The sequence below is a fragment of the Molothrus ater genome, chromosome 5 (assembly GCF_012460135.2).
Source record: "Molothrus ater isolate BHLD 08-10-18 breed brown headed cowbird chromosome 5, BPBGC_Mater_1.1, whole genome shotgun sequence".
Classification (NCBI taxonomy): domain Eukaryota; kingdom Metazoa; phylum Chordata; class Aves; order Passeriformes; family Icteridae; genus Molothrus; species Molothrus ater.
In genome coordinates, this window is record NC_050482.2 from 30,131,287 (window position 1) to 30,156,110 (window position 24,824).

At 39.5% G+C, this 24,824-nt stretch overlaps 1 protein-coding gene across 1 annotated transcript in view; it reads left to right on the plus strand.

Moving 5' to 3' along the window:
• The window catches only part of ANO6 (anoctamin 6), a 70,223-nt gene that overhangs the window by 11,582 nt on the left and 33,817 nt on the right, over nt 1-24,824 (plus strand). Inside the window, exons 2-3 of the mRNA XM_036400725.2 lie at nt 14,956-15,032; nt 23,548-23,676. Coding sequence (XP_036256618.1) covers nt 14,956-15,032; nt 23,548-23,676 — 206 coding nt within the window. The remainder of the gene's footprint in view (nt 1-14,955; nt 15,033-23,547; nt 23,677-24,824) is intronic.

Below are 24,824 nucleotides of genomic sequence, written 5' to 3' on the forward strand. Positions count from 1 at the left end.
TTTAGCATTGGTGAGGAACACCAAGGACTCAGCTTGGCTGCTAAAAAACCATAGCTTGGCTGCTATGTTTGGAGCTCCAGGCAACTGCTGTGGGAGGGCTGCCCTCCTGGAAAACACAAGGAAGGCAGGGTATGCTAGTTCCCTCTGTAAAGGGGTTGTATTTTTGACACTATGGTTGAGGTTGATCTTGGCAAATTTGTCTCATGACAAAAGCAGAAGTAGCTTGTCTTCTTTATATTTTCTGCTTTAGGACAGCTGTTTTGTTTTAGTTGATCTGGGATAAAAACAAGCAAACAAAACCAAATCACATTATTTTAAGCAATGAAGAAAACACCTTCTGATTCAAGAAGGCCCTTGGGGACCCTCAGCACTGCAGGAGGTATAAAAACAGCTTATGAGACTTTTGACCAGAGGCCAAACTCGACAGACCTCTCCAAAGCGTTCCATCACAGTCCTACAGCAAGTCAGCCTCCAGAGTATAAGCATGTGTATCATGGTTCTGGGCATGCATGAGACCTAGGGGAGGGAGAGTGTTCACACAGAAATAGTAAACAGCTTGTGCTGCTTCTTGGTTTCCTCCTTTCTACTTCTTAAAGTATCAGCAATACTGTGTTTTAGCAGCTGCTTTAGGTAAGATCTCACTAACTCCTCTGGAATTACTCAGGGAAAGAAAACATAAAACCAATAATATTTTATGGAGTTTGGGCTCAAGTTTGGACTCAAACTTTTGATAGCTGTTACACTGCCACCGTTCCATGTACTTGTCTCAGGCTGTGGTAGGAATACTGATTTTTACAGGATTACCTGCAGCCTGCTCCTGTAGTTCTCACACAACAGCGTAAACTCCTGAGGTAGCAGGCTGCTGCTCCTTTCTATGTTCCAGTCCATGTAGGGAAGGATTACAAGCCAAACATGAAAAGGATTCTTTTGAGATGAGTGAATCCAGCAGTGTCTATGTAGTTATCTAAGTGTGTAAATATTGCAGTCTTGGTCCCCAGAGCCTGGGGGTAGTTGTTCAGTAGGTATTTTTCAGTGTGGGTTTTTTTTCAGTTGTTTATTTTCCAAAATTTTTCATTATGAAAGCATAGCATAAATAATAATAATATTCCATTTATCATTTGTGATGTGTTTGCTTTATTTGAATTTGTTTATTCAGAATGGAGGAGAGTTTAATTAAATGCATTGGGGATAGATGTTTACCCAGTGCTCTAAGATCAAATGTGCCCATCAGAAGAGCTTCTGCATCTCTCAGTGTGTATAGCTCACCAACCAAACACATTAACCATTTGTCTCATCAGAATGTTCCTTAGAAACACCTTGCATGCAAAAATAAACATTAGAGAAATCCTGTTTGCTTTCATGATGAGTCTTTCTGTTCTTCTCCATATCCATCACTATCTTCTACGCCGTTTTCTTGTGCCACCTTTAGGGCCAGTCAGTCTCTTGGCATTCAGAATGACAGGTTTGAGTCCATATGAACAGATCTGGCTCATGCAGAAGAGAAATGTCACTTACAAGTGGCATAGGGTGCCCTTCAGGTCCAAACTGCACAGCTGAAGTGCCAGCCTGGAGCAAGCAGGGATAGAGGAGTCATTCCATGATTTCATGTTTCTGTTTTTCTCCAGTTTGCTGATAATAAACTAAATTAAAATCTGGAAGTAAAATCCTCTGGTTTGTGTTCAGGGATCATACTGGATGACCTTGCAGGGATCACTGGATGACTAGAACCTTTTAGTCTTACTATCTAGGAGCTGGATCCACACATTTTAAAAGGTCATTTTTCTTACCTTTGACACAAAATATGGAATCTGCAGTAAAGCCTCTTCAAAAACAGAACAAATATCAGCATACTGATATCAAGGGATAATGACTAACCTCCTAACAGCCCATCACACTTGCATTTTCCCTACTGTGGTAACAAGATGCGTAAGCATTCTAAACTCAGCTTAAATGAAAAACAACTTTCTAGATGCTGCTGGTTGGGTTTTGGTTTTATTTCATTGGAAAGCTGATTTTTTACATTTTCTGCCTTCCACAGTTTTGAAGAAATGGATTAGAATCTCAGTGGAAATGAATTTGTGACAAGGGCCATCACTGGGTCTCTCAGCACTGGTCTCTCTGATGGAGATCCGTAATGTTGTACAAAATGAGCAAACCCTGTGGCTGTTCCTGTGTTACTGCCATCTGGTACGTTCATCACATTGTAAAACAGTTTAGCAGGGTTGTTTACGGACACCAAAGTAAAATGTCTTTCCCTGCTTTCCAAAACAAAGCATGCATTTCCTCTTCTGTGGGCTTTTTTTAAAGATTTCATGGAATTACACTATGGTATAGGTGAGATAGGAAGAAAGGAAGGGTTTGGCTTTTTCCTCCTTATTATTCTTGCTGCTTGGTGTTGTTATAGCTGAACAGTATCTAAGATTCAATGCTAGTCATTTTTCATCAGGATCATTGCAGTATAGTCCTGAGCTCTGTTAGCTCCCTCCTGAGATACACTATCAAAATACACATATTTTTATTCTCTGTGCTAAGCAAAAGGAGATTTGTATTTTTAAATTAACAAGTATTCTTTCCTGATAAGTTCTTAGAGATAATTTACTCAATCTAGGATGGCTAATCTTCTGTGAAGGAGCAGCAATTGCTAGAGAAATCTAGAAATGGCACTTTATGCCAGACCATCATGTGCTTACTCTGCTAGGTCTAAAGCTGTCCTGCTGTTCCTACTCTGAGAGGCTTGTTCACAATGGTGGTGGGTGACCATACTGAAATCTGAGATATGACTCTACCCAGGGAGTAATCCTTCTATACCAGTCGCTTGTAAGCACAAATCTTATGCTAGATACCTTCTATTTTATTAACATTGTTGCACGTCAAGCAGTCAAAAAGCTCTTGCTGTCCTATGGTCAGCACTGTTCTTACATTTTCTCAGATATCTTTGGCATCTACCTCAGAGCTTGCAGTACTGTGTAATATATCTGAGAATATTTCTAATGCACCACCTCATGGATAGGTGATTAGAAACCTGCTACTCCTCACTGACCCCAGAGCCAAGATGTGCAAGAAGCAGCTGCTGGCTCAAAAGTATTTAAGATGATCTAAAAAAAAAATATACTACTTCTGTCTGATTCTATACACTGGGAGCTTCCCTGCCTCTGTGCCCTCATTTTACACTTTGGAACCCTGAATGGTGGTTCTGACCCAAAGCACCACTGGATTCTCTTGGGGCCAGGAGGCTGGGCTCGGGGGCACCGCTGACCTTGTGTAAAACTAGTGAACAGCCTGAGTGTTCACTGGCTGGTGAAAAGGCACAGCAAGAACTGCACAGAAGGCAAGATGCAGGCCAATGACTGTGCTGTGACAAAATCTGGGTCTGGGAGCAGGCATTCTGCCCAAGGACAAGGGCCAGGAACTAGCGCTAAGCCCTGCAGCTGAATGACCACAAGGCAGTAGTGTGACATCATCTGACAGAAAGGACAAGCCACCAGTTGGGCTTACAAACCAGATGACAGACCACCCATCCCAACAAGAGGCTGATTGCAGCCAAAGGCATGGCTTGATGGTGGCATCACCTTAGAAAGCTAATTGTCAACCCTGCCTAAGCTCAAGGCTTGGTCTGTAAATGTGCAGTGGTTGATCGATCCATTCAGTCACCTAAACCTGGGGGCTCTTCACCAGTGACTAAAATGACTGGGATCTTCAGCATGCCATTCTCTCTTCAGAGAAATATACTTCATTTTTTCCATCCTTGTGTTGTTAGAGGACTGTAATGGCTGTTGGGATCTTACATCCTGCTATTTCTGTGTTTTCAAAGTCCAGGGAAAAATTTTTGTGTTGTCTCTAGAACTTGCTTTTATTGCCTTCGTGTTTTCTGAATGTATTCGTGTATAAATTTGTTGAATTAGAAGCTTCATATGCATTTATTTTTTTATTTTTAGTTGAAGAGTGGACTTTTCAATGCCAGGCAGAGGGAGCATATTCTTATTTTCCATCAGACTGCCCACACTACTTTTATTAGAAAGCTGTGTGCACACATGCATCCTTCTTGTTAATGCCTCTTTTCTCAGAAAGGAACTTAGAAACCTCTGTGTCTTCAAAGCCACAGGGTCTGTGGTATGTGACCTGACAGGCACGAAGCTGTCAGACCTTACTAGCTGTAGTTACTGGGCATCACAAATAGAATTTTCAGCAGAAACCAGAATTTTTATTCATGGTTATTGTAAAAAGCTAAAACAACCATACTGGTTGTTTGTGGGTTTTTCCATCATGGTACTGAATTTACACTAATTACATTATTCTGAACTGACTTTTGAAACTTTATAAATTTGATCTATAAATTTGATCCATGAGAAAAAGTGTCCATAGTTACTATGATTACTTTTCTTGCAGTGCATTTTGAGATTACTCTGCAGCAGCAGAGTGCTGCTGCATATGGACCACTAATCAAATTGCCTGATTAGGTGAAATTCTAGACTTTCTGCAAAGTTTCCTCATGCCAATTGTAGCAATAATTATTACATAATTTCTGCTCAAGGGAATCACTCAAATGCTTCAGATATAATTTCATTTCTAAACTGACTGTATAATTAAATAATACAGTATAGCCAGTAGTAATCTTTCTCTGTATTTAAATGCAAATTTTACCAGTTACCAGCAGGAGCCGTAGCATCCCTAATTGGTTGCAGCTAATAATATATTATGACTAAAAAATGTTAACATTAAGGCTATGAAGTCAAGCACTTAGAAGTTAGGCAGTGTCAGCATTAGCATTGCCCAGACAACTTCCTTTTCCCTGCCATTTGTTTAAATGCAAGTTACAGTGTTTATGTACGCAATCATTGTTCTTTTTTTCCTCTTAAGTCCATTGCCTCATTTAGTAAACTGGTAGTAATCGCAGATTTCTTTTTATCTTCCTCATAAACAGCATGGCTCCAGATCTTGTTTAACTCAAATTATCCAAGCATTGCACAGAACATTTTCATTTCTTTCATCCTCTGTATTTCTATGGTGCTTTTGCCACACCTGAACACTATAGCCAACAGGGATATGAGTGTCAGGTTGCCTAACTCCTGTTTCTAGGGAATCATGGAATTTTAGGAACCCAGGCTCTTTTAAGAGGAATGTAGGATGCTGAAGTGAATACTAAGATGTGGGGAAGGTAAAACACATCTGAATGGATTGTGCAAGCACAAGATGCTGAACAGAGAGATCCAGATTGCACTGGCAGGAATCCAGTGCAATTGCAATGGCAGGAATGCATCTTCTGGAGGGCCACAAGAAAATAATTAATTTTTAACCATTTTTGTACAGTCAGATCTTAATCCCATTCTGTGTTTATAGTTTATAAACTCCCTGCTTTTCTTTTATAGTTTATAAACTCCCTGCTTTTCTTAAAAAGTTGTCTAAAAAATGCTCACCAATGACAAAAGCTTTGGGACACATTTTTCAGAAACAAGAGCATTTTCCAATTTTGCTATTACAAATGCCATACCACACTTCTTCATAGAATCACCATAGAACAGTTTGGGTTGGAAAGAACCTTAAAGATCATCTTGTTCCAACCCCTCTGCCATGGGCAGTGACATCTTCCACTGGACCAGGTCGCTCAGAGCTCCATCCATCTTGGTCTCAGACACAACCAGGGATGGGACACCCACATCTTCTCTGGGGAACCTATTCCAGTGCCTCACCACCTTCACAGCAGAGGATTTTTTCTAGAATGTGATCTAAACATACTCTCTTTCAGTTGGAAGCCATTCCCCCTAGTCACTACGTGCTGTTGTAAATGGTCTCTCTCAGTGACCAACGCCCAGCTGTGGTATAGAAGTGCTGAGCTCCCTGGAAGCAGCACCCTGGGCAGTTGGCTTGAAAACTCTGCTGAGAAAAACTGGGCCAAACCTTGTTTGAGCAGCTTGCTCAGCACCACATGTATCACATCCTGAAGCAGGGACACAGGCCTCTTCTCTGAGGCTGTATGCAAATTCTTTGACAAAGAGATAATCTTTCTTCTTTCAATCTTCCAACAGCCCTATATGCTCTGTCTTTTACAAAAATTACTCAAAGTTCTAGACAGACAAGTTTTACTTAGCCAAACCTGAAGTCATCGTCATTGCAGCCCCATCTTGTACACAAAAGAAGGTAGGGTCCTGGAGAAAAAAGTTTGCGATTTATACTGAAAAATTATTTCCTTTGCCTTAAAATCTGCTTACATCTCCTGGGCTGGATCAAGTGGTATTACACTTTACCTTTTACCTTTTTTGTAGTCACAAAAAATTCTGAAACAGAAAAACCAGGATCGAGTCCTTTCCTTTGTGTTTTTAGAATGAGGATCTGCAATGACAAAGGGTCGTGAACCAGAACTATTTGAGTGTTCATGAGTTTGAGTTTGGAGTCTTATTGATCTGCTTGCTTGCCACATCTCTCTATAATTTTCTTTTTCAGAAGAACCCTGAAAGCCATTAGAGCCACATTAACCAAAGAGGAATGATTGCATTACTGATTTAATTCATGGGTTGTAATATGGAGCAACCTGATTTTTTATTTTAAAGGCTCTCTTAGAAAAAGAAGTTTTTCTTGTTTATTGGTAAAGTAGCTAAGGCAGTAAACCCCTTGTGTTCTACTGTGTAATGACATTTCTGAGGGCACCACATGGGCTGTACCCAGTCTGGGTATAGCAATTTCCTGGCAACCCCCAGGGAATTACCCACAGTGCCTGACAGTAAGGCAGGAAATTCCTGCTAGCCAGCAGTTGCAAAATCATTATTTCAGTTTGTACTTCTGGAATTGAATGTTTTGATTACTCCCAAGTCCTGCTTTAGGGGCCTACATCTCTTCTTTAATTCCATAGACACACATTAATTTCAGCAGGTATATCGCTCAATGCACACTTTCTTTGATTTTCCATTTGTTGTTGAATAATTTCTTTCTAATCTACTAGATAATTCCTATTTACTCTAAACTTGTATATAGATGCATCTTGTTAAGTAGAGTTAATATACCATAGAGAAAAACATTTTTATTAGTTGACTTAAAGATGCTGTAACCTTTATTAAAAGTACATTTATGAAACATTTTACATTTAAAATAATTTATTAAGCAAGAGAAACATTAGTAATTTCATTTCATTATAATAATGAAATTGATGTATCGATTAATGAAATTAATTGATTCATTCTGGTCATTAAGGGCCATATGCTATGGTTGATACAATTTGGCTTAAAAACTCTCAATCTTGGGCATTTTGGAATACATCAGCAAGAATTTATCTTTAACTTTAAATGCCTACTATGTTCTGCAAATCTGTCCTAATACCCTTTGGGTTCTTAAAATTTGTCTATCTCACCCTTTGCAACCTGGATTTTATTTTCTGCAACAGGAAAAAAAATGCAGCCAGTTCTTCTTGATCCCTTTTTCAGGCTCAAACAGATTATTCCAAGTAAAGAAATTTTTCTCTCAGAACTTTCTAACAGAGCTAAAAGTCAAAGTTGTCTGTAAGCTGGTGCTGAATTCAGTGACCCAGCTGATCCCTTATGCCTTATGTTCTTAATGTGACTGAGGTCATTCTTTTTCTCAGCTCTAGAAGCTAAGAACTTACATTTTTGACAGTAGGAATTATATTGTTAAAAATGAAAGAAATGAAATATATATGCATGTAAGTATGCCTCAGTTTGTAGGAGTGTGACAGAATCAATCATGAAACAGGCTCATTTGGCAGTCAACATTACAGTAGTTTTCTACCTGATTCCATATATAATTAAACCAAAGCAGCCCTTAATTGAAAAATTTAAGAAGGCTTGTTTGTTTCATCATTTTAATATATTTAAGTTGCTTACTCAATTATAAAAAGATATATGCGGAGAAGAGAAAATGATTCAAGCCCATAGTCCAACTTGATATTAATGCCTGAAAAGTAAATCAGTCTGGTGCCTACTGACTTAATCACTGTATTCCATTACTTTATACTTTGACAAAGCAAGCCATGTGTTTGCCATGCATATAATCAGTTTACAACTGAAAACCATATCAAATATTGTTTAAAATTATAGCAGGTAGACATGCTAATACATTCTAAAACCAAAGGCTGTTTATCTTTAAATTGCCTATTGACAGATGAGAGCCAAAATAATTCTTTCTGACAGCCATTTCAACTGAACGTGAGTAAACTGTTTAGCTTGAGAAAAACCATGTGGAATATTGTAATTAGCAGCTGAATTTCTGCAGTGATTTCCAGTCAGCTGGAGTCAGTCGTGGATACTGGATGGAGCCAGGTTGGTTCTGGCCTGCAGTGCAGCAGTGAGAAACAGGAGCCAACACTGGCTTTTCAGCAGATTACTCTGAAAACACAGAATTGTAACTAAAACATCATTAGCCCAGTGTTTTGTTTCTGAAACTGAAGTTGGGGCTAGTCCAGGTCTCACTGAAATGTTTTAGGATTTTTGCCACAGGTTTTGGGCAATTGGCCCTCTTTGAGTTCTGAACACATAAGAAATGTTTTACAATTACTGAGCCCCCTAAACATTTCAATTCAGTGTCTCTTAAATATTTAGGCATTGCTATCGGCAAAATCATTTCCACAAAGTGAAATTTCTTGCCTGCTATTTACTTTATTATTTTTGGTGAACTAGAGCAACTCAGACTTGCAATGCCTTCTATTCTATAGCCAACTGAATGTTTTCCTGTTTAGGGTTAGCCATGAAAGAGCTTTTATTTTTTAAAGTCATTCCACATGTTCCCATCCTTTGTTTGCACAGCTGTAAAAGAAGATAACTTAATGGAAAGAATAGTCTTTCAGACAAGAAAGAATCATCTTCCAAGAGAGCCATTTCACTTCCTTTGTGCTCCAGCAGCATCTATAGCTTCATTATTAGGTTTCCTCAGGCTTCTGAAATGAAAATCAATGTTTTCCTTATTATGTGGCATAGATTAGGTTTTTGGGTTGATGATACCTGCAGATCTGCTCTATATGAGTGCACAAAGTATGTAATTTATTGACGGCTGGAAGGCCATTTTGGCATTACTACATTTTAACATTACTAATTGTCACCATGTTTCTCACATGCTGTAAGGCTGCAGGTGACCCTAAGTGAACAAGACTTTCACATGGAAGGCAGCTTGTAGATCTCTTATTAACTGTAAATGATAAGTTATAAAGCATAGTTTGATATAAAAATAATTCAATTTCTCTAAATACGTAATTTTTCTGAAAGTGAAGAATGTGGGGTTTAGTAGCATGATTTTCAATTTGTTTTTGAATAATTCCTTTCTAAGAAATTATCAAATCATTCTTCAATGAGGTCTACAGATATGAAACGAAAGTAATTTAAACGCATTCTAATCACTTAGCAGAATGAATGCCACTAAATGCAAGCCAATAGTATTTGGTAGAAACCAGTGATACTTTTATAATGTCTGCTCTCCTATGTGCATGGAGAAAATATCATAGCCCAGAGAACCACTAGTCAGGAAAAATCAGCATCTGGGCAAAGACCACAGTCTTTGGATCTTCTTATTTATCCCAGCAGATGGGAACAATCTGACTCCATCCAGTTATTTGAGTGTCGCTGTGGCAAACATGATATGATCTTTTCATTCGATTTTCATTAGAACACGTAGACTTTACTAATCACTTTTTTTTTCCTTTTCTAATGTGGTGACAGTGCTGTCAAATGTATCAGGAAATGCGTCAATTCAGATAAAAATTGCATGTAAATATTTCCTGATATTTTCCAGTCAGTGACGTATTTTGTTATTATACTGATTTTCTTTGCAATCTATTTGAGGCCTGAGTGACCTGAGCGTGTCTAATTGTGTACATAGTGTTCACACATTTCTGTGTGCAGTGAATGTTGTTGCCTCAGGCATGGCTGTGTGAGGACAGGACTTGAGGAAGCTTGAATGGGGGTTTGAAATATATCATCTACTCAGTTCTCCTTCAGCAAACGCCTGCTGCCCATTCCTGCCCTGCTGCATTCCCACCTGCTGCTCTGTGCGTTCAGCCAGGTACTGCAGACCAGTTGCTGTGCCCCAGCACTGTGGTCTGGCTTTGCAACATCTCATTTTCTGTAACCACACTGTAAACTTCCCTCCCTGGGGAACAGGAACTCCATGCTGTAGGTTAGTCCCACTGAGGGGCTGAGCAGATGTCCTTGAGCACATTGGGTTTGTACTTCAGAGAGCACAGTGTTCTATTAACTTATTTGTCTCTCTGTAGGAAGAGAATTTAGACTGTTTAAAAATTCTGTGAGAGACTAGGAAGAGAATTTAGACTGTTTAAAAATTCTATGAGAGACTGTCAGCACTCTCACAAAACTCTCTGGGAAGTGAGAGGTGATATGATCTCCACAGCAAAGCAGCAAAGCCTGGGGATTCCAGAAGTCACTTCCTGGCTTTACATTCTTGGTTGCTCATGAGGTGCCATGTTAAGTGCCAGGGCTGAGATCTTTGTCCTTAACAATGTCTCACAGGATTGTTAGATACCAAGTACTATGAGTTTAGTGTTGTGAAATCTTCTTGACTTCTCAGAATAACTTGGTGCCTACTAATTTGGGTTCATGCAGGTTATTTACAAGCCAAAAGAGTGCTGCAGCTCTTTTTCGCCTCTGACTGTTTTCATTTAAGAGGAAATCAGTGATAACAAATACATAGAATTTCTTTGTCACAAAAAGATTGGCATCTTCAGGCACGTTTGACAATGTCCTTGTTACAAAGCCAAGCCAAGTAGTCTTTTCAAACATCAGTTTATCCAACATTTTTGTGGTTTTCTTGTCATTAATTTTTTTTGGACAGCATCTTTTATCACTTCTGGATGCTGCTTTTTTTCATTCTCAGTCCTCTTTAATTTACAGATGCAAAAAAAAACCCTTCATCCCTACTGCATGTGCTTTGGACAGCTTCCATTATTTCGCTATTCAGACCCCAAGGAAAGATTTATTTCTTTATATTTAATTCTTCTTTATAGTTTTACAAAGGAAGATCATCTTCCATGATTATCAGTAGGCCATAGCCTCTCACCTATAGCAATAGGTAGAGATTGCTACTAGAAATGTTCATTAAAGCCTTTAAATTTGAATTATGCAATGAGAAATCACTGAACTTACAAAACCATCCACTGTCAATATCAATTAACTAATGAAAAGACTGGAAATTTTGCGTTGGCTATCAAGGAATTTTTTGTGTCTTTATTCAATCCAGTCAGAAATTCTGGCTCACCTATGAAAAAGCGAAGCTGTAGAGAAAATTCATTTTAAAAATCACTGGTAGAATAAACAGCAGGATTCATCTCCCATGGCCTGGCCAAAATAATGGGATACACTTATGTTATAAAAAAGTAGTGTGGGATTAACATGGACTACTTAGTACTTCTGCATAGGCAAATTTGAGGGAAGGTGTGAGGTGATGACAGCTCACTTCAGTGTCCTGCATTGAAGAACAATCTCCAGGCAGCTGGAAATGCCATTGATACATTGGCAGCTCAAATACCACCAAGACGTTCTTGTAAAGTAGCTTGCACATTTTCAGTACCTAAAATTTTTACAACAGCATCTTTTGAGAGGACTAGATCAAAGACCAACTGGTATCATTGAGCAGGCACTCAGAACTATGACTACGATAGAAAGAAATTAGGTTAAGTGTTCTGACAAAAGCATATGTTGTTGGATTGCTTGAAGACAGAATTTGATGTATCTGTCAATTAAAATCAGAGTATGCTGGCACAAAGCCAGTAGATTTCTTTGTTGCCTTGAACCTCCTTTGCTTTAATTGGCTGGGTGATAGAACACAAACATCTAGCCTTGATGTACTGTGACTCAAATATTAACAGGAGTAATAACATTTCTGAAGAAGATATGAGTTAGAAGAACTATTATTTTAGTATAAAGTCTCAGCAGCCCTTAGACATAACTATGAGAACACTACGACCAGACTCAGAGGAACCTGGGTCTGGGGAGAGACCTTGAAAGCTCCTCTAGGCCAACCTCATAAAGGTGACGCCAGATTCAACACGGCCTAAATTGTTCCAGGATATTTAATTCAACTCTGCTAAATAATCTCTGATGTTAAAGACCTCACATGACCTCACCTGCCTTCCCAGGCACTCTCTTCTGCTGTTCTTGCTGTTAGGAAGTTTTTCTTAGTGTCTAGTACCAGACTTTTATGCTGTATTTTTTTTTTTCCTTCCATACTTAAAACTGACTTTACCATAATGCTGGAGGGGACAGAGGAGAAATAAATTAAGTGATTTTGGGGGAATAAAAAGGACTTTGTGTGGGTGCACCTTTTTCTGGCAAAGCTGAGTTTTGCAGTACTGTTTTTGTATTTCTGAGAGACTAGAATGGTCTCTTCCAGATAAAAACTGCACAAATTGGCACAGCTGCCCCTGCAAACCACTGTCAAAACAAATCTTATCTAAGTACCCATTCAAGTAGTGTCAAGGCTTTGTAATTTTGGATTCACATGAACGTTAAGCTGTAATTAACTTGAGAGAAGTACTTGGCTATTGTCTCATGAGAGGTGAGAGTGGCAGGCCCCTTTTACATAAAGTCTTCCTTAGGGACAATGACCCAGGGACTCCCTTGGGCATTATTTCAAGTACAAATGTGTTAAGATGTTAAATATAGACCCAATTCTAAAGTTTCCATGACATTCAGCTTATCAGGAGGAAGGTACTCTGACAGAGACCCTGATGCAGAGACAAACTGTAATCACTCACAAATTCCACAAAGATATTTCTGACCAGCCCCAGATCCATCAGGATTTGGGAGAGTTGGAATTCTTGTGAATGCCATGTTCCCAGCTTCAGTTTTGTCTGATGGGTTCTCTAGACAGAACTGGTCATGGGGGAGTGGTTACTTAGCAAAAAGGCAACTTTAACTCCTGATTCTGCAGTTCAGTGGCTGGGAGTCTTCATGTCTGTGTCCATACCTGCATGTTTTGTGTAATGGCACACAGAGTTTCAGAGCAACTGTTTATATTTCAAAACAAGATGCTTATATTTCTGCTTCCCTCTGCCCATTCATTACATGTGGGCAGAAACATTCTTTCTCCTGTGGGTTTTCAGAAATACTTTGTATCTGGATATCTTTGTGTCCACACAGAGAGTAAAGAATGAAGGAAATGCAGGGAGATGTCCATTACACTGACATTGAGAATATATATTTCCCTTCTCACCCTAGTCTAAACTGAATCCATTAAACCATAATGATGCACATGTTCAGCAATTTTTCAGTAGCTGCTGAGAGGTGCTTGTGTTTTCTGAGTCTGAATGTTATTGTCTCACCATGTGACGTTTGAATGCTGCACTAGTCCACATTTTCCATCTCTTTTTTTTTGTTTGTTTCATTCTGGGAATGTTTCTGAACATTTTAATGTTGTTGAGAGCTCACAGACCTTGATTATTCAACTGGGCAGACCTTTGGGTTATGGCTCTAATATTTCAGAAAAGATTCATTGACTTGCTTTTGTCTTCTCCCTGGAGCATTTACTATCACCAGAGCAGAGATCTGGAAATTGACAACACCACCTGGAACTGAGTCCCTACCAAACTCTATGAAAGGGTATTTAAACAAGAATTTTTTGCTTGGAGGCCATGTGAGAGTTCTGTTGATTTGTAATCTTGTTGTACTATTTTTCTAAGTTTTGACATATCTTCAGCTGGTATAAATGAGCATCATCAGTGAAAAAGAAAAGCTTCTTAAAATGTCTTGAAAATGTGGCCATTTAGCAATTAAGGTTTTAAGCCAAAAAACCCCAAAACCAAACAAAAAAAAAAAGCTAAACTAAGCCAAAACATAACCAGGAATATCAGCTGTGTTTTTCCTGGCTTTGTATCTAATGGGTGTTGAGCTATTCTAAAAGTACTATAGGCTAATTATTTTAGAGTTTGGAGATCTTCTTTTAGTATTATAGTATTTTTTGGTAGGTTGAGGCTATCCTTTCCAGACAACACTGGCATTTAAGTACCTGTATTATCCATGGCCCTTCCTCAGCACAGGACAACTAAGATATGTCTCAGATTTAAGGATCTAAAAATAACAGATGGGATCCATCTGCCTGCCATGCATAGGCAGGAAGCAGCCTGCTCCCTTCAGCTACTTGATGTTATCTTCAGCCTCAGGATGTTATCTGACTTCTCCTTAAGAAACAAAAATAGTTGTGAAGATACAAAACCTTGCAAATACCTTGCAGCAATTGTAGAGCTTCTGTACCTTATTTCCAGTAGCTTTATTAGGATGAATTTGTGTGTTATCTGGGGCTTGATTTGGTAGCCAGTATTCCCAGTGTGCTTGATAATGGCTTCATGCAGTAGCATATTTGAAAAAGTCATTTTTAGTTCGTGTTGTATTTTCAGGAAACCAATTCAGTTTCCAGGTTGTTCGTTTTTAACAGGTATTGATGGAATGGGTGAGGAGTAGCTGAGGCATCAATACCCACTGAAGTTGTAGGTGTGTTTTTAGGTTATGTGTCACTGAATGAATGTTACAGCATCACACCTGTACAGCACCCATTCCAAGCCTTGTGAAGAATTCTTTGCTACTGTTACTTGTTCTTGCCTGACAGGTACAGCCAGTATGAGCTGTGGTTATTGGCACAGCTGGAGCCAGTGCTGGCGCCCTTATTCATTGAAAAATAAACTTCTGCTACACTGTCCATGGAGTTTCTGAAACACTAAATAACTAGTAAAATACTAGCAAAGGGATGCTGTTTGAATCACTGTAGGGATGCATCACTGACAAAATGTTCTTCTAGCATTACCTTGTCATCCTGGTGTTTCATTTTCTTGCCACCTGCTGATTGTAACTGAAGTGTGACACACAATTGTTCCATTTCTGAAACACTAAATAAGTGCAATAAACTGGCTTCTTCACAAAGCATTAATAAAAATAATTTTAAAACTATAAACCCATAAAAATCCATAACACAAAAAATGCTAACATATTTTCATTTTTTTATGTTTAATTTTAGTCTTGGAACTGAACCAGGTGATTATTCCCACTTATGGAACTGTGCCGGACCAGCAAAACCTTCACACACCTGAATGGGTGGGTACCTGTTTACTTTAACTGTGAATACCTGTAAAATTCTCTCTTGTAGGTGTGCAGCAGTCCAGAAGGCTAGCATTCCTTTGCATTTGCATCACACACAGTTCATCTTTGTGCTTAAATCTGCGATGCTGTAATCCCCATTTCCCTAAAGGTACCTGAAGTAATTGGCCCAGATCTGAAAGCACAGGTTGTCACAGGCACTGGACTCAGTTATTAGTGACCCATATAAACTCACTGTAAACTGATATATACACATACACCTTCTCTCTCTATGTAGTTTTGTTCACAAATGCATAGGATTTCTCTATGTGTGTACAAGAATAAGTAGTTCTGAACACACCCTACATATAAACACGCATACCCAAGAAAGCTCTAAGAAAGCTTGGAGACACTAAGAAATTCCTTACTCCAGACACTGAACTGACATGAAAAAAAAAGACTTGGAGGTGTCCATTCCCTTTGTCCAAAGTTCCAGGTTCCCAGCTCACCTAAGATTTTCTGCAGCTAACAGGCTGCTGGCTCTAGCTCAAGAACCCCTGCTTCAGATCTCATAGGAAACCAATATCCAAAGTAACTGGAAATGAGTTTCCTTCTGGGAGGTGGACATCCTCACCTCCCCTGACCCTGTGTTTTGCAGCAACATGTTCATTTGAAGCTGTTTAAACATTTTTGAAGCATGAGGTGCAATCAAGAGCTTCCATTTCCCAAATGAGTGCCTAGACTTTGATGTTATAAAAATCCTTCTCAGAGTCTCCTTGTGGTTCATTGATTTTTTATGTATTTTTATGAAGTGAAATAGCATCAAAACAGCTGGAATGTTGTATACCTTGTGGTTAGAACAGTCTCCTCTGAACAGTCTTGGTAGAATTTATTTTTATTTCTACTGAAAATTGATGGTCAAAATTGATTTTTATTTTTGGTTACTCATGTTTACCAGCAATTGTAGTTTCTTCTCAGTTTTAGCAGCATTTCTGCAGTGCTCCTTCTGGAACAGTTGATCTAGATAATTTCAGTGTGTTGGAGGAGACAGAAAGATATAATTGACAGCTGCTGAACCTCTGCTAAATGCATTATTGCATATTGTTTCTAGCTAATTGTAGCTAGAAACAGAGACTGAAGAGGAAGCCTGACCCGAAACAGTTGAATAGAAGGGAAGTACTGTGCCTTTTGTCTAAACTTAGATCATGTGTTGCAGCCAGAAGTATTCTGGAAATTTGATTTGATTCTGCAAGTTCTTCTGAGGAGCCAAAACTAAGTAAATTATTGGCTAATAGAAACAGTCCTGTTCTTCTTATGGTGCTTTCTCTAATTACAGGATCATAAGCTAAGTTTGCCACAGGATCCCTGCCTCATTTGGCACATGAATAGGACAATTATCTCCAAAAAGCCAAAAATCTGTGAGGATATTGTTTGTGGTACTTCATAAAGCTTTAAATGTGGCAGGAAATTGCAGCGAAGGAATGAAAGGCTCTTACCACTAGAAAAACTGAGTTTAGTCCTAGATAATTGGACAACCCCTGCTAAAGGATTTTTGTGCAAGACTTGTAGAGTTGCAGCCAGATTTTCATTTTCCTGAGTGCCAAAGGAGAACATCCTTGGCATTTGCAAGAGAGTGACATGTGGACCTGGAATTGAGTGTATTGCTCTTTGAAGAGAGAGAATTGCTGAGCTCTCTGGAAGGATGCCACTGTCCTGCTGTATAAAGCTGTAACTCCAAACTTAGGAGACAGTGAACAGGTTTTGGTATAGATGTTTAGATGCCTTATGACCATTAAAATGAGAGTTATACTGTTGCTTTCTGTCCTGGAGGATCTTTTAAAATTTTCACAACATTTGCAAAACACTGAGATTCTATGAGGAGAATACCAAAAGCATAGTCAGAAGGAAATCCCTATTTTAAGCATTTGAGCTATTTAAATGAGGTGTAGCCAAAAAAACAAAAAACCCAAACAAACAAAAACCAACAAACAAACAGAAACAACCAAAAAAACCCACTAGACATTAAATGAAGATGGTAATAAGGAGTATTCCATAGCTACTACAAGGAGCACAGAAATATGGTACGTGATGCTACAATTTAATAATGTATCATAAACAACATGTACAAGGAAGACAAAACCGCACAGAAAGCATTAATTCAAGGGTTTTCCTTGAAGTGTTTCATTTTGCAGCTTATCTACTTTGTAGGTAGATAATTTGAATTGGCATGTAACAATAATTTGAGAGTGAATATCTGCAGGGAGAAGGTTAATTTCTTCAAACTTTCTATTACTGCTGCCCCTCACGTACAATTTCTTTTGCAAGAAGGCTTCTGGGAAGTTCAAAAGAGTGAATTTCCCACCTCTTGCATCTCATGAAAGATGGGAGTTGCTGAAAAGCAGGTTCTCAGTGAGCACTTTCTTCATTTTCTTTAAAAGCAAGGCCATTCAGTCTCTCTCTAATCAGGAGTGACTGGAATTCCTCCTGCAGCAGCAGCAACCTGACGCTCTGACAGGAAGTCAAGTGGGTGTCTGGTCCAAACTTAGCTCAGGGGACAAGGCATCCCAATGCCTGGCCAGTTACCAGCTGCTTTCTGCTGACAGAAATGCATGACTCTAGTGACACCCCATATTTTTTCTACTTCTCTTTAGTTTCAGTTTATTTCAATTTGTTACATAGCTGAAATTCCTTTGTGTGTTGAGGAAAAGAAAAAAAAAAACCTTCTTCTGATGAAATGCTTGCTAATATTCGCATTATTGCTAAAAAGAGAATGAAAACAGTCCTCTGTTGTTATTTAAAAATATGAATAATAAAGGAAAATGTTAAAGGCACAGCAGTTTTATGGTCCTCTGGAGACAGACCAACATTATTATGCACTATCCAAATAAACTTACATCTTCCAGTACTATCTTATATATTATATATATCACTATAATCCAGAAATAAATGCTTGTGTTGGTCTTAATGTAGAGAGTTGTCTCTATAGGTTGCTCAGAACCTAAAGCAATAAAAATCTTTTTATATGGCTGTGATAGTAAGAAGAACTTTGTATTTCTGTAACATTTTCTTCAGATGATCTCAAAGTCATTTATAAATAATTATGTTTCCTGATACCCTGGTAATAGAGATTGTTTTCTTTTTATTTACTTGGTTTTTTACTTGAAAACTATTTTCAAGTTTCCTGAAGCAGACAGAGAGAAATAACTGTGCTCCTAATTAGTCACTCTGAAATTTTCCCCTTCATAAAACCCACAACTGAAGTGCAACCTGCAGATCCCCCATGAGCCTGTCTCTGTGCCCGTGGGAGGATTTTTTGCAGGTGCCTATCAGCAGAGGCAATGTTACACAGGCTCTGCTCTGCTCTCCTCTTTCCCAGTACTGATTTATTCACTGGCATGCTGCAAGATGCTATTTTGAAGCATATCTGAATATTATGTGAGGTTGCAGACAAGTAGTTTATCCCTCCCGTAATGATTACATTTGGCACTATTGACAGTCACACCAAAGGCTCTTGCAGGCAAAATAAAGCACTTCTATCATCTTTCCAGTTAGATAAATCATTCCTGCAGAATCTCTTGTTATTTAAAAAATCCAGCTTACAATACTGTGCTTGTTCAGGGTATAGTAAACAATAAATAGCTGCAATTCCTGTTCACATATTTTTCTTCACACTTGTCTCTGTGCTGCCCATCCCACCATTATCCCCACTGAATATTTAACTATATCATGTCTAAAGAAGCCTGGAAAAGTGAGGCAGGTTTCTTGGAAGTGCAACCATTTTTCCTCCCTGGAGCGCAGCTGCTGCTGAAAGGAGCTTTCCGCCTGCACGTTCTCCTTTAATGTACTGCAGGCATCGTGTGTAGCCATGGCTACAGGAGCAGCTCTGAGTGACACACAGCAGCTCCCTTAGACACCAGCCAGCCTGGTTACACCTGAGGAGGGCATGCAGAAGTCTCCCTCCTGATGAACTCTGAGTCAAGGGGCTGAGGAGACCTTCCATGGTGTGGGCATTTGAAGCCAAAACAGTTCCCTCAGCCTCCTATGCTGGGGCAAACTTGTCTCCCTGTCCCACTTGCCCTTTTCCAAGTGCTGCTGTGTCCCAGGGTCTGGGAGAGCTGGTGCTGCTGGCTGGTGATGGCTTGTGGCAGATTACCAGAGGGCAGGAAGCTCTATGTTCCTTTGCCAAAGTGGCCACAGGGGAACACACTCAGGGAGCAGGAAGATAAGGTGTGTAAGGGAAGGGGAGTGCATGGCAAAGCACTCTTGGCACTGATGGCATGGCACTGCTTATGACCAGCGCCTTCAGTGTGGCTGCAGCAGTGCAGCACTTCCCAGCTGCAGCAGGATCCCACACCCACCACCTGGTGTGCATTGCTGGCAGTGAGGCCCCAGCAGTGGGGCTGTGGAGAAGGCTTTGGTGCTGAGGAGGTGATGTGTGCTTTACACACATTTCTGGGCTTTTGGTTGCCACAGGCTCCTCTGGTCTCATTCTCTGGAGTGAAGAGCCTGTGGTGCTCACCTGATCTGACCTGCTCCAAACTGAAACACAGAGGTACAGCCACATGGACGTGGCCGTGCTGCCTCTAGGATAACCCACAGAAGTGTAACCTCAGTGTTACAAAAAACTTTATTCGTGGCCAGGTCCTTCTCTCCTTCAGATTCCTTCTGTTAAAAAAGCAGCTGATAGTTCCCTGGTAGGCAGCAGTTGGTTGTGCAGCTCCTGGACAGTTATTAAAGGCTACAGATTGTGTGCTAAGTATAATTAGTATTTCACAGCTATATAGATATATATTTTTTTATTAGCGGTGTTAATCAGTATTAACCTGCTGTCCATTAGAGTATTATTAAAACATTAGAGTGCACAACTGATTGCCTCCATCAGTACTTAAAAACGTGTTTATGCCAAGGCTAGAAAATTAAATAGTGCAGTAAATAGTCCTGTGTTTTAGAAGAGGTGCCAATGGGCCTGTTGGTTATTTAGGGCTATAATCTGCTACTGATACTTTAAAAAACTATGTCTTGAAATTTCAGCCCCATTAATTTGTCTATGCATGCAAGCTTGTGTGCATTGGTATGATAGTAACATTTGTAAAACTGTCAAATAATATTACATATTTTAAAAAACCCAAAACAAACATTGTCTCAAAGGAAATGCTAACTTCAAAGTACACTACATCGTTTTGGTTTCCAGTCCTGTTTTTCCCTGGGTAGTTATGTTGAATAATATATGATTTTTCATTACCAGCTATCCAGTAGGGATTACAAAATACACCACACATGTAAGTTAATGTGGATGTTGGAAACTTGGCTATTACCTTATCTTTTATGTTTTACTTCTTAATTTTAATTGAGCAATATTTAATTTATTATGAGCTACATAACAATCTATTTGTGTAGATCTAAATCTTGATCTCTTAAGTATTCAGCCTTCATGAATCAATTCTTTATTATTTTATTGATATATATCCATGGAAAGGCCAGCTGAACAATGTCCTTGTGATTAAAAGCAATGGAGATTACATATAAGAAGTTAGCTCCATAAGTATAAGCTTCTGTGTATCTGGATTCATTCAGTCCAATATTTATTAATCTTTCAGCTATATTCAATTTATATATGCGTAGTGTGTGAAAGACAGAGATAAAGGTGCATGCATACAATAACAGTTATACACACATGTGATTGACAACACTTATGTAAGTAAATTTATCAGTCAGAATGCTGGTTAACAGGCAGATTTTATTTTAGAAATTGTTTTTTATAACTATTGTATATATAGCTTTTAATATGATAAATTATTATTGATAATCCAATTATCACTACTTTTTAATCTTAAAAGACTACATTTAAAGGAAAAGTACTCAGTGAAATTATGCAAACACAAATTACCATCAAATCCTCTTCTATCAAAACTTGATTTGATGTTTGCTCTTTTCCATGTCTTTCTTTATCTTGAGGACAGGATGTGCTAAAAGCTGCCGTGAAAAAAAGTTAAAGCTATTACTACTTTTATGCTTCTGAGTGCTTGACTTTCACAACTAAACTCTGTGTCTTTAAACAGAAGTTATTATGATGTTTCTAAGTTGCAAAGAGGAAAAAGACCAGTTAAAAGACCTCGTGCTTTATGCAGTGGCAACCCTTCCCCCTGTTATTCATTTTCACAGGATCTGGGCCCTGTGTTTCCACATTGCAACAGGAGCCATCATAGCCCATGATGTGCCACAGCCAGCTGGGGTCCCAGGGGAGAGCAGCAGCTCCCAGGCTGGGCTCTGTGCCTGCTGCTCAGGCGCCTCCCAGGCTGTGTCCCAACAGGGGCTGTTGGTTGTTGGTGGTGCTTTCCTCCCAACAGTGAATCTTGTCAACGTGAAATCATCGTGGTTATGTTTTAGATGAGATTGGAAATTATAGCAGCAAGGCTGCATTTTACACCTGTGACTAGTCCTCAGCTGGAGGAGAGCTTGTCACGGCCAGTTCCGATTTCTTGATAGGACTATGCCAACTTCATCTCTCAAGAATTTAGAAATTCACACCTGTGACTTGCTTTGGCTGATAGAGATACTTGGTGTCATTGTGGTCTGGTGATGTCATCTGGAAATTGATTGCCTTTTTTTTTCCTAAAACTTTTTTCACAGTATGGAATTGTATGTTGATTTGGTGACTGCCTAGGTAGTCTCTAAATCCTATCCCAGGCTGTGAAACTAACATGCAGACTGTGTGTATACTGGCCATATGTGTATGTGTGTCAGCAGCTGCTTACTGTCAGGTTTGTCACAAATCCCAGCACACAGGTGGCATTCAAAGAAAACTGTTCTATTCAAGAATCTGCTCAGACTTTTGAAGCAACTAAGTCAACAGAACCTGTTTGCAGCAGGTCCTAGCCTTTGCACATGCAACATAAAAAAATTGTGAGTTTAAACTCCCCCGAGTTTATTTAAAATATGGAAATTTTATCATAATTACAGGGGGACACATCTTGGTCACCTGTTTTGGTTCAGCCAATAAACAGTTACAAAATAATCTACAGGGAGATGTTTTGCAAAAAAAACCATGAGAAAATTTGTTTTGGAAAAACTGACATGTGGTTCCTAAAACACTATATGCTCCCTGGAACTTGGGTGTTCCTGACTGAAGACTGACATTCCTCTTGGTTCTTCACAGTTGAAGAACAGCCATTTCAGGCTGCACTGCTGTGGTTTCTGACACCATAACCACATTTCTGTGGTCTTTCTGTGGACCAGACATCCTAGACCTTCAAAACCTGACCTTGCATGTCTCACGAAATTTGGTATGAACTGACAGGGGAATTCCAGGGGAAGGGACATCTGGGAATCATTGCCACATCCACAGCAAATGTAAGAGATTATTCTGTGTCATTTTTCCTGATCTGATCCCGGCTTAGCCAACACTCCATGCCCAGTCAGCTGGAGGCCAAGGCTCCTCTGCAGTTCTGAGTGGGAGCCTTGCCAGCTTTGGAGATGTTCCTGTCTCTGATGCCATGCTGAGTCCCACTTCAAGCCTTCGGGATCAACTCCAGTGGCACCACCTCTGTTAACAGCATGGACGGATTTGGCCAAGTACCTGAGAGGCTGGTGCACATTACATAGCATGACTTGGATAATGTTACAGCTGTATATTACCTGAAAGGAGGGGGGTGGTAATGTGTGATATTGCCCCAGAGTATTCTAAGAAACTACAGAATCATTATTCAAGCGTTCAGGTTTCCCTGTCACAGAAGTATCTGTATCGTTTCACGCATGAAATAACACATTAAGATGTTATTAGTGGATATGACAATCTATCCTACTTTCCTCCAGGGACTAGATAATGGCTTATGGATATATTAAAACTTTTGATTTTGGCATCTGTTATAACATGATGGATGTGTGGCACACAACAATGTGGTTTTGCTTGCTGAGTTGTTGCAGATAAAATGAGAAATAAATCCACATAATATGTGTCTGTTTGGAGATCTCATCTCTGCTCTGACCATGTTCTTTGTTCTCTTGGCAGTGGTGGGTTTAAGTAAGCATGCATGAAACAACTGCTTTGTTTTTTTTCTTTTTTTTTTGCTTTTTTTTTTTTTAGTAATTGCAGAGATTCTTACATTTTTTCAGGTAAGGGAACAGATGGGAATGCACTAATTCTGAGACTCCCATCAGGCAATAGCAATTTTCTAGACAAACTGTCTAATGATATGTCCATGATGGTGTACAAATTACTAGACAGATGCATTATTTGGTACTGGTGCTGCATCCCAGTACTTCTCTCATTATGAAAAGCCAATGTACCATTTTTAAAGAAGAAAGTTAGGTCAAGGTTCTGTTGATTTGATGTCATGCAGAGACCTGACAAATTCCTCTGGATAATTTATTTTTCTTCATTTTACTCTGTGCGACTTTGTCATTTTGGGCTTCCTGTTACACAAGGCTGATTTATGTTGAATTTCTGTGTTCAGTGAAATACTGTGTAAATGGAAGCAAGTAAGGAACTAGCAAGTAAAGATCTTCATATTAACCTATGGCACCTGCCTTTCAGGTGGATTTTGATGATAAGCCTGACTCCTTGTTCTTCAAAGATGGGCAGCGAAGAATTGACTTTGTTTTGGTGTATGAAGATGAAAGTAAAAAGATGACTCATAGGAGGAGTGATCGTAAAAAGCAAAAGGTGAGTTATTTTTCATATACTGGGTGTTAGAGCTGTGGGCAGAAAGGACAGTGCCCTCACCCAGAACAGCAATTGCTTTGCCTTATCCTCAGAGTACTCTTGGGAGCTGGGAGACTGAAGCCCATCAAATGAGCAGGGAGGGAACAGGGCTCAAGCTGCTAGATTGCTGAGTGGGTGGGCAGAGCACTGCACATCGTGTCTGTCAGTGTGTGCTTCGGGACCTGAGAGCACCCTCCTGGATGGGAGGCCACCCTTCAGAAGATGTGAGCAGGAAAATGCCAGTGTCAGGTTAGATTTAGACACCAAGATCTTCACACTGGGAAAGTTTTCTGTACCTATAGTGATTCAATTAGGCCCCTAATGGACTTTGGCAATAAAATCAGAGTATTCAGGGGAACCCGAAGGAGGTGGATGTCCAGTTGCACCAGATCGCAGTTATGAACACAGCTGCTGACATTCTTCTGACTTCTGATAACATAGCTAAGGTAAACAAGGGAAATAGCTGCACATCTGCCACCAGAATTTTTCTTGTATAATTCTTTCCCTTGGCACTTCAGCAGCTTCACCCTTGCTAGAGACCTTGCAAAGTTTCTGACTCAAGCCAGTGACTTTGTGATGCTCCTTAGCATCCACAGCTCCATAGCTCCTTATCAATGAAGCACAATAATAGATAAAGTATTATTCTTTAATCATTTCATCAGTTTCATCAGAAGACTACATTCTTTATGGCACACAGAGTCACAAAAATGAGCTCAGCCATGTCACTGAACTGTCTGAGAAATAAGCATCCATGAGATTGTTCCCTTGGCATCTACACTCCCCCACCCACCCACATCCTCCTCTGATTCAGTAATATCCATGTCCCAGCAGCAGCCTCTGGTAGAGAGAGGCTGGAACAAAGATATCACTGAAAGCAGCTTGTATACAAATAATAATTTGCAGTTAGGAAATAGAAGAGTAGGAGTAAAAAGGCCTGTAGCTAAGTTGGTTGATACTCATTACACAGTGTTGTTGTTGGCATTAGGAGGACAGCCATAAGGAATGTCGTTAGTAGGGTTTGAGGGAGTCCTGCCGTGGGTGGGTGTTGTATTACACATGATCACAGGATCAGCAATATAAATTAATTGAAAGAGGTAATTAGACAAAAA